We start from the raw sequence: 10,000 nt of genomic DNA, 5'->3' as shown, positions 1-10,000 counted from the left end.
TCAGTCAGTCACCAGACACATCTCTGACTGAGAAAAAATAAAATTCACAGACATACTTACAAGAGCAGATCACATGTTGTAAAGCGAATGAGTTTAATGAAGTGTACTGACCTTAACGATGTGTACTGACCTTAACGATGTGTACTGACCTTAACAATGTGTACTGAGTTTAATTATGTGTATGGAGTTTAATTATGTGTATTGGAGTTTAATGGTGTGTATGGAGTTTAATGATGTCTATTGGCCAAGCCAAAAACAGACTGAATAATGGTCTAGGGCAACATTTCCAAAACTTGAGGTTAAAGAAACCCTGTCCTAGAGTTTTATATCTTTAGAGAGAGTCCAGAGGACTGAAGAGAGGTTACAGAAACCCTGTCCTAGAGCTTTATATCTTTAGAGAGAGTCCAGAGGACTGAAGAGAGGTTAAAGACACACTGTCCTAGAGTTTTATATCTTTAGAGAGAGTCCAGAGGACTGAAGAGAGGTTAAAGACACACTGTCCTAGAGCTTTATATCTTTAGAGAGAGTCCAGAGGACTGAAGAGAGGTCACAGAAACCCTGTCCTAGAGCTTTATATCTTTAGAGAGAGTCCAGAGGACTGAAGAGAGGTTAAAGACACACTGTCCTAGAGTTTTATATCTTTAGAGAGAGTCCAGAGGACTGAAGAGAGGTTAAAGACACACTGTCCTAGAGCTTTATATCTTTAGAGAGAGTCCAGAGGACTGAAGAGAGGTCACAGAAACCCTGTCCTAGAGCTTTATATCTTTAGAGAGAGTCCAGAGGACTGAAGAGAGGTCACAGAAACCCTGTCCTAGAGTTTTATATCTTTAGAGAGAGTCCAGAGGACTGAAGAGAGGTTAAAGACACACTGTCCTAGAGTTTTATATCTTTAGAGAGAGTCCAGAGGACTGAAGAGAGGTCACAGAAACCCTGTCCTAGAGTTTTATATCTTTAGAGAGAGTCCAGAGGACTGAAGAGAGGTCACAGAAACCCTGTCCTAGAGCTTTATATCTTTAGAGAGAGTCCAGAGGACTGAAGAGAGGTTACAGAAACACTGTCCTAGAGTTTTATATCTTTAGAGAGAGTCCAGAGGACTGAAGAGAGGTTAAAGACACACTGTCCTAGAGCTTTATATCTTTAGAGAGAGTCCAGAGGACTGAAGAGAGGTCACAGAAACCCTGTCCTAGAGCTTTATATCTTTAGAGAGAGTCCAGAGGACTGAAGAGAGGTCACAGAAACCCTGTCCTAGAGCTTTATATCTTTAGAGAGAGTCCAGAGGACTGAAGAGAGGTCACAGAAACCCTGTCCTAGAGCTTTATATCTTTAGAGAGAGTCCAGAGGACTGAAGAGAGGTTACAGAAACACTGTCCTAGAGTTTTATATCTTTAGAGAGAGTCCAGAGGACTGAAGAGAGGTCACAGAAACCCTGTCCTAGAGTTTTATATCTTTAGAGAGAGTCCAGAGGACTGAAGAGAGGTTAAAGACACACTGTCCTAGAGCTTTATATCTTTAGAGAGAGTCCAGAGGACTGAAGAGAGGTCACAGAAACCCTGTCCTAGAGCTTTATATCTTTAGAGAGAGTCCAGAGGACTGAAGAGAGGTCACAGAAACCCTGTCCTAGAGCTTTATATCTTTAGAGAGAGTCCAGAGGACTGAAGAGAGGTTAAAGACACACTGTCCTAGAGTTTTATATCTTTAGAGAGAGTCCAGAGGACTGAAGAGAGGTTAAAGACACACTGTCCTAGAGCTTTATATCTTTAGAGAGAGTCCAGAGGACTGAAGAGAGGTTAAAGACACACTGTCCTAGAGTTTTATATCTTTAGAGAGAGTCCAGAGGACTGAAGAGAGGTTAAAGACACACTGTCCTAGAGCTTTATATCTTTAGAGAGAGTCCAGAGGACTGAAGAGAGGTCACAGACACACTGTCCTAGAGCTTTATATCTTTAGAGAGAGTCCAGAGGACTGAAGAGAGGTCACAGAAACACTGTCCTAGAGCTTTATATCTTTAGAGAGAGTCCAGAGGACTGAAGAGAGGTCACAGAAACCCTGTCCTAGAGCTTTATATCTTTAGAGAGAGTCCAGAGGACTGAAGAGAGGTTACAGACACACTGTCCTAGAGCTTTATATCTTTAGAGAGAGTCCAGAGGACTGAAGAGAGGTCACAGAAACCCTGTCCTAGAGCTTTATATCTTTAGAGAGAGTCCAGAGGACTGAAGAGAGGTCACAGAAACCCTGTCCTAGAGCTTTATATCTTTAGAGAGAGTCCAGAGGACTGAAGAGAGGTCACAGAAACCCTGTCCTAGAGCTTTATATCTTTAGAGAGAGTCCAGAGGACTGAAGAGAGGTTACAGAAACCCTGTCCTAGAGCTTTATATCTTTAGAGAGAGTCCAGAGGACTGAAGAGAGGTCACAGAAACACTGTCCTAGAGCTTTATATCTTTAGAGAGAGTCCAGAGGACTGAAGAGAGGTTAAAGAAACACTGTCCTAGAGCTTTATATCTTTAGAGAGAGTCCAGAGGACTGAAGAGAGGTTAAAGACACACTGTCCTAGAGCTTTATATCTTTAGAGAGAGTCCAGAGGACTGAAGAGAGGTTAAAGAAACACTGTCCTAGAGCTTTATATCTTTAGAGAGAGTCCAGAGGACTGAAGAGAGGTTAAAGACACACTGTCCTAGAGCTTTATATCTTTAGAGAGAGTCCAGAGGACTGAAGAGAGGTCACAGAAACACTGTCCTAGAGCTTTATATCTTTAGAGAGAGTCAAGTTGAGGGGACTGCACTTACGTCCTGTGCTGTGACGACTGGACTGGATCCTGGAGCCTGAGGCTGCGTATCAGCGCTGGTCTCTTTACGCTGTCTAATCGGTGGTCTGAGCGTCTGAGGGACTGTGGACATCAGTCATAAAGACTTTCTCTGTCTGATTTCAGATCAGTCATAAAGACTTTCTCTGAGTCTGATTTCAGATCAGTCATAAAGACTTTCTCTGAGTCTGATTTCCCTCTCACAAAACACTGCAATTCCGTTTGTTTACGCTATCTCTGCACCTCTAAACAGCATACATTTTCTCAAAACAGTTCATGTAATACCAAATATACCCCCCACACAAACACACACACATATGGCACATTGTTTCCCTGTGTTTCTCTGTGTTTCCCTGTGTTTCTCTGTGTTTCCCTGTGTTTCTCTGTGTTTCTCTGTGGTCAGGGGAGAGATTGCAGGCCAATACCTGCGGGCCTTCTTCCTAAGCTGGGTGTCCACTCTTCCTCTGAGTCACTGCTATCAACAGGGGGCGCTCTCCTTGCCCTGCCTCGTCTCATAAAGGTAGGAACGGTGGAATTTAACCCTGCGAGAGAAAAAGAGAGCCGTACCAAACACAGATTCCATCTCCAGATCACTCCGCACTGATGCTTACAGAGTGTACCTCCTACAGAGATCACTCTCACATCACACGGTACTGCTGACACCTCCTCTGATCTCCTCTAAACACTCCCACATCACTCAGTACTGCTGACGCCTCCTCTGATCTCCTCTAAACACTCCCACATCACTCAGTACTGCTGACGCCTCCAGCTGATCTCCTGTAAACACTTCAGAGCAGTGAATCGATGCTTTAAGACGATAACTTGACTGACATGAGAGCGCACTCCATTTGGGACAGAAACACATGATTTCACTAAAGCTTTCAAGGTGGAAATGCATCCTGTTTTACATTAAACACCAAGTAATGGACTTGCTGGTGTAGTTTTTCATATATCCTACTGTAGCTGTAATATATCTATAGGTGATTTTCTACTGTCTAAATTTAGAATTTCAGTAAATCTGTTCATGGTCAAGCACACCCTGTTTTCCACCCTGTCTTAAAAATAGACAACTCCAGAGAGAAAGAGAAGGAATCGTTTAAAATGAGCTCATCTTATATGAAATGCTTTGCCAAGACGAGAAATAAATCTTTGTTAAATGACAACTCGTAATAACTGGGCATAATGGCATAATGCAATAAAAATGACAGACTCTACTGACCCTAACCCTAACTCACTTTATAATGTAGCAACTGGCATATAACATACAACGTATTACATTATGAGCAAAAAGATGCTGCATTATGTGATGAACATTTTATTACATTATAGGCATATTATTGCATTTATTACACGTTTATTACACCATGTGCCGTTATTACATTATACGCCTATTACATTATGAGTTGCTACAGACCTTCTCTAACACTGATATTTGACACACACTACATAAATTAACAAGGGGTCTTCAGCTGTCTCTTATTTAGTAAAAACCAAACGTGCCTATAGAAATCATGAACTCGTGGTTCCTCTTCATGTTTCTGTACCGCGACTTCTCACAGCTCTCCAGGCGAGCCCACTCCAGTTTAGTGAAGTACACCCGGAGTTCCGCAAAGTCATCCTGTAGCAAGCAGGCAAACACACACACACACACACACACACACACACACACGCACGCGCACACACACACACACACAAGCGCGCGATGCTTGCTGAGACTGAAATGATACTTGTTATTATTCTAACACAAATTACGTATTATGGAAGTCAAACTGACTTAATAATGACCTAAACCCTAAACCAGTGTTCAAGGTCCTGTTTCTTATTAAATCCTTATGAATCCAAAAAGAAAACTGGAACAGTCACTTTAGGAAAAGGCAATCCGTTTCTCTCACCTCATCGGAGGAGCTCATGTCTCCACTGCGCTTGTAAAACCTAGCAGGCTATCGCTAGCGGTAACACTGGACCTCTGGACCTTCGGCGTCGACTTCAAGTGTCTGGACCAACTCGGCCGAGAGTGAAACGATTCATAAGCAAATACTCAAAGTTACCTCTGACGCTCTGGTGCTGTTTTTATGTGTCTATAGATCTACGCCCAAGGCTCTGCCAGAATTCAGAACAAACTAGCTGATAAATTAGAAAAACCCGTTCACATTCTGCTCAGAAAAACGGTGGAATGACAGCGGAAAAGACACTTCGGAATTAAGGGCATTTGGTTAACAAGAAAGGTTTCCAACAATAACAAAAAGTCGCACTTAAACGACACACTTATTCGTGAGAAAAACTGTAAATACATGCTAAATATACGTCGGCACTAAATTGAGGTAATTTCAGACAGCAACAGTTAACAGACCTCAGGAATTATAAATAATGTACATATAATTTATGAATGAGAAGAAAAAGAATTTACCGTGCTTTCTCCAATGTAAATGTAAATAAGCTTTAAGTTTACAGAAGAAAAGGTCTGGACCGTGTACGTTATTTCGATATTTCACTTGGGCGGCTCGTTGACTCTGTTACTCTGAAAAATTCTCCTCAGAGAAAGTCGCCTGGAGATTTCTGTCAGGGTGCCTGGCTCGAGACGTTCCTTTCCCGCCACCGAGGTTAGAACGGCGGCAATTTATATGCCGCGTGAATAACCTCTCCTGGTCTGTCACAACGATTCGACGCCTAACATGATGCATAGTAGAATATACTGTATATGTATATGTATACTGTATATGTATATGTATATGCGCTGAACGGCGCAATACCTGTAGAGTAGCCCACGCGCTTTTGTTTCAGTCCACTGGATCGAAAGAGGTGAAGGCATTGGCTTAAATGTGCGCAAAACATTTGTGGTGCATACTTCAAGAAATTCAGTTAATTGTTTGTATTACTTCTTTAATGGCCACACTTGTCCAATAAAGTTTTTAAAGTCAAACACTTTTAGTTCAAATCCCATCCAAATCACGGTCTTAAACTGCCAAATCAGGAGGGTGTTACTGTTCCTGTGGGTAAAACAGCCAATGGTCAAATACACGCCTTTTGCAGCCCACTGAGAAACATTGTCCAACTGGCTCTTTGCAACTGATGTGTTTTGAGAAATATATCAGATAATAATAATTTTTTTTAAAGAGTTTTTATTCAAAACAAGTTTTCTTTAACATAGTATAGGCCTACAGAAATAACAAAATCATGAAATGCAAAATGAAACATCCCTGTAAAAACGTATTAGAAAACAAATTACTAACAAGGTGTTAGGTTTACCTGACCCAATGAAATCTTAAAAGGTCAGATTAATTATCATCGTCAAGGTGTATGCTTACCGAATCCTTAATCCCAGATTGTATAGCGTCCCATCCCCATGCGGCTCTTACGCGGCGACGGAGGTGGTAACGTCAGAGGTTGAACCTCAGGCAACCAAGTCTAACTTCATTATGATCAAAACATGGGGCACGAGAGCCGGGGACCTCTGACATTGTGACATTGTGACGTCTGCGTGTGAGCAGAACGCATCGTCTTAAGACTGATACACTAATTCTGTTCATTTCTCCTCATGAAGTTAAATACTGAGAGACAAAGAATGAATCTAGCATGATATTTATAGTGGAATAAATAGTTATATTTATTTTGGAAAGGCTTTTAACAAGGTGTGGGAGAATTTCATTTAGAAATGGTTAGAATTTTTCAGCTCTGAGGGATCCTTGAAGAAGTGGGTTCCTGTTTATTATCAGAACCTTTGTAAATGAAGTTCTCAACTGTGGTTCCACGTCTGAACATTTTAAACTGTTATGCAATCGCGCCCCCTATTGGTACATCTATTTATGACCATCACAGGGAAACTACCTACAAACACAAGTGAAACAGAGTGTTATTAATGAACAACACAGTGCTTAGAAACAAAGGAGAGGTTTGAAAATGTAAAAAAAAAAAAATTATTGTTGTTAAATTTCCTCTGTTTTGTTGGCACTGTTATGTTTCATAGGGCATTAGTGCCCAGTAGTGATTAGTATTGACTGTAATAACTTGTTTTTGGTGATTAGTATTTTATGCACTGACTTTGTGCTGATTTAAGTCCAAAAATTAAGCAGTGGGTGATTAATAGGGGGGCAGCACGGTGGCGCAGTGGGTAGCACTGTTGCCTCACAGCAAGAAGGTCTCGGGTTTGATTCCCAGGGTCCTTTCTGTGTGGAGTTTGCATGTTCTCCCCGTGTCTGCGTGGGTTTCCTCTGGGAACTCCGGTTTCCTCCCATAATCCAAAGACATGCAGGTCAGGTGAACTGGAGACACTAAATTGCCCTTAGGTATGAATGTGAGTGTGTTTGTCTGTGTGTCTGCCCTGTGATGGACTGGCGACTTGTCCAGGGTGTTTCCCTGCCTTTCGCCCTATGAGCGCTGGGATAGGCTCCAGCACCCCCCCGCGACCCTAATCAGGATAAGTGGCTGTGAGAATGAGTGAGTGAGTGATTAATAGGCTATGAGTTCACTACATGTAAACACATAAACAAACCAGGGTTCACTACATGTAAACAAACCAGGCCAGGTACACTAAACAAATTTCAAACACACAGTTTAATAATAATAATAATAATAATAAAACGAACACTCGCATCAAATATTAGAATTTTCAGATTTAAACTTTACTTTGTGATGCCTGTCACAGGGCAGGTCTTTCTCATGCGTACACAGACAGACACACACACACACACGCACACACACACACACACACACACACAGACATGTTTCAGAACTGGAGATATCAGACCTTGGTAACAGTTGTAATACTCACAGGAAGAACTTAAAAAACAACAACTACAATAAAACAACAGTTTACAATAAAACAACAGTTTACAATAAAACAACAGTTTACACTGGTTCTCTGTTGCTGAATGCAGTGGGATTCAGCAGAAGGAAAACTTAGGATTATTAAAACATTTCTTCAGGTCCCAGAGCTTTGATATTGTTAGACACACAGACACACACGTGTGAAAAACGGCCGTGTGTAGAGGTCAGCGCAGACGCGTTGGGTTTTTGAGTCCAGGTGCAGGGCTGGACCTCAGGAGGGTCGACTCCCATTTGAAAAAGTCACAGCCTGTTTTCGGTCCTCTCTCTGCTCCCCTCTTAGGTACCGGACAACAGAAGAACACGCGGCCGTGGTTCGGACCCCCGTTTCCCACGGTGCGTCTCCGAGCTCTCTGTCCGCAGGCACACAGCGGGGACGTTACTCTCCTCCCACCTCCCGCCTGCTTCACACGCCTGTTTTCACAGAGGGAGGGGCGTGTGCCAGAGGAGATCTTGGGGACAGAGTGAACAGAGGAGGGGGGGGGGGACCTGGAGCGGTCGACGGCAGAAACTCCAGAACACAATCTGGACCCAGCAGTGGTGCTGAGGGGAGACTTGTCTGTGTAAACGGTAAAAGAGGCACTGGTAGTCGTGGTTCTGTAGAGTTCTGGGCACATAACAGAACGGTACGGGTCTGTCCTGGATATACTGGTCTCAGCAAAGCTCAGGGCTTGTTTGTCTGTCTTGCTTGGTAAAGAAATCTCATTTCCACGAGATGAGGGGACAGGGTTTATCTTCTTCACATCTGGAGGGAAATTAGATTTCACTGGCTCTCCCCTTACGACACATCCCCGCTCTCCGGGAACGACACATCCCCGCTCTCCGGGAACGACACATCCCCGGTCTCCGGGAACGACACATCCCCGGTCTCCGGGAACGACACGTCCCCTCTCTCCGGGAACGACACGTCCCCTCTCTCCGGGAACGACACGTCCCCGCTCTCCGGGAACGACACGTCCCCGCTCTCCGGGAACGACACGTCCCCGCTCTCCGGGAACGACACGTCCCCTCTCTCCGGGAACGACACGTCCCCGCTCTCCGGGAACGACACGTCCCCGCTCTCCGGGAACGACACGTCCCCGCTCTCCGGGAACGACACGTCCCCGCTCTCCGGGAACGACACGTCCCCGCTCTCCAGGCTGCAGGAGGCTGATTGCTCCGCGTCTTTCACACGCTGATTTAGTGGTCACGTGGGTCGGGATCGGTACTGAAACATGTGAGTTGAGTTGTCTGAGACCAGAGGCATCGTCCAACACCACGTCATCATACGACCCAGATTCATCCACCTCGGTCAAGAGGATGACCTCTGACCTCACAGTGCCCTCAGGCTCGGGTTGGAAAGCGTGATGACCTGGTGGTGTGACTGAGTAGCTATCAGGAGTGTTGGAGAGGGCGAGCAGTTTGTAGTCTGTAGGACGAAAGCGTGCGTGTGTACCAGTTGAGTGACCAGATAACCCAGTATTTAGACTGGTCAGAGGTCCCGACAACCCAGTATTCAGACTGGTCGGAGGTCCCGACAACCCAGTATTTAGACTGGTCGGAGGTCCCGACAACCCAGTATTTAGACTGGTCAGAGGTCCCGATAACCCAGTATTTAGACTGGTCAGAGGTCCCGATAACCCAGTATTTAGACTGGTCAGAGGTCCTGACAACCCAGTATTTAGACTGGTCAGAGGTCCTGACAACCCAGTATTTAGACTGGTCAGAGGTCCCGATAACCCAGTATTTAGACTGGTCGGTCCTGACAACCCAGTATTTAGACTGGTCAGAGGTCCTGACAACCCAGTATTTAGACTAGGGGTAAGTACAGTCTTAGGTGATATTAAGTTTTGACACAGTGTGGAAGAACTGGTCCCAGATTTACTTAACGAATCCCACGTTTGTTTGTGTCTCCGCCCACACTCGGCAGGGTCAGCCACGCCTCTCTTACCGTCTGGGTCTCCGCCCCTCCGACGAGGGACTGGAACATTCCCGTCGCCAGGCTGGCGCCTCAGTGCCGTCTGCAGTTTAAACGATGAGTAAGAAGAACATGTCAGCGTTGAGTTTGTCACTGTGTTAATGGACACAGCAGTGGACATGTCATTACCTGTAGGCAGACACCAGACCACTCACCCTGCACAGCGTTTTAGTCAGCTTCATCACACAGCCGTCCAGCATCATCCTCAAAGCCAGACGGGCTGTGTTACGAGCATCATCCAGACCTACAGAGACAGAGAGACAGAGACAGAGACAGAGAGTGAGACAGAGAGAGAGAGAGTGAGAGAGAGAGAGTGAGACAGAGAGAGAGAGTGAGAGAGAGACAGAGAGAGAGACAGAGAGAGAGACAGAGACAGAGACAGAGAGAGAGACAGAGAGAGAGAGTGAGAGAGAGACAGAGAG

The 10,000-nt window shown here is 44.7% G+C and overlaps 2 protein-coding genes across 2 annotated transcripts in view; both read right to left on the bottom strand.

Moving 5' to 3' along the window:
• Positions 1 to 4,710, bottom strand: part of LOC115817070 (zinc finger protein 271-like) — a 128,038-nt gene extending 123,328 nt beyond the window's left edge. The window contains exons 1-3 of the mRNA XM_030780311.1: positions 4,693 to 4,710; positions 4,301 to 4,418; positions 3,226 to 3,342 (exon numbers count right to left, since the gene is read on the bottom strand). Of these exons, the coding sequence (XP_030636171.1) occupies positions 3,226 to 3,342; positions 4,301 to 4,418; positions 4,693 to 4,710 (253 nt within the window). The remainder of the gene's footprint in view (positions 1 to 3,225; positions 3,343 to 4,300; positions 4,419 to 4,692) is intronic.
• Positions 4,711 to 7,788: 3,078 nt separating this feature from the next.
• Positions 7,789 to 10,000, bottom strand: part of eri2 (ERI1 exoribonuclease family member 2) — a 6,856-nt gene continuing 4,644 nt past the window's right edge. The window contains exons 8-12 of the mRNA XM_030780310.1: positions 9,734 to 9,822; positions 9,486 to 9,621; positions 8,859 to 9,029; positions 8,404 to 8,770; positions 7,789 to 8,308 (exon numbers count right to left, since the gene is read on the bottom strand). Coding sequence (XP_030636170.1) covers positions 7,789 to 8,308; positions 8,404 to 8,770; positions 8,859 to 9,029; positions 9,486 to 9,621; positions 9,734 to 9,822 — 1,283 coding nt within the window. The remainder of the gene's footprint in view (positions 8,309 to 8,403; positions 8,771 to 8,858; positions 9,030 to 9,485; positions 9,622 to 9,733; positions 9,823 to 10,000) is intronic.

The sequence above is a fragment of the Chanos chanos genome, chromosome 7 (assembly GCF_902362185.1).
Source record: "Chanos chanos chromosome 7, fChaCha1.1, whole genome shotgun sequence".
NCBI lineage: Eukaryota > Metazoa > Chordata > Actinopteri > Gonorynchiformes > Chanidae > Chanos > Chanos chanos.
The sequence above is the reverse complement of the archived record's forward strand: the minus strand, read 5'-3'. Positions and strand labels throughout refer to the sequence as shown.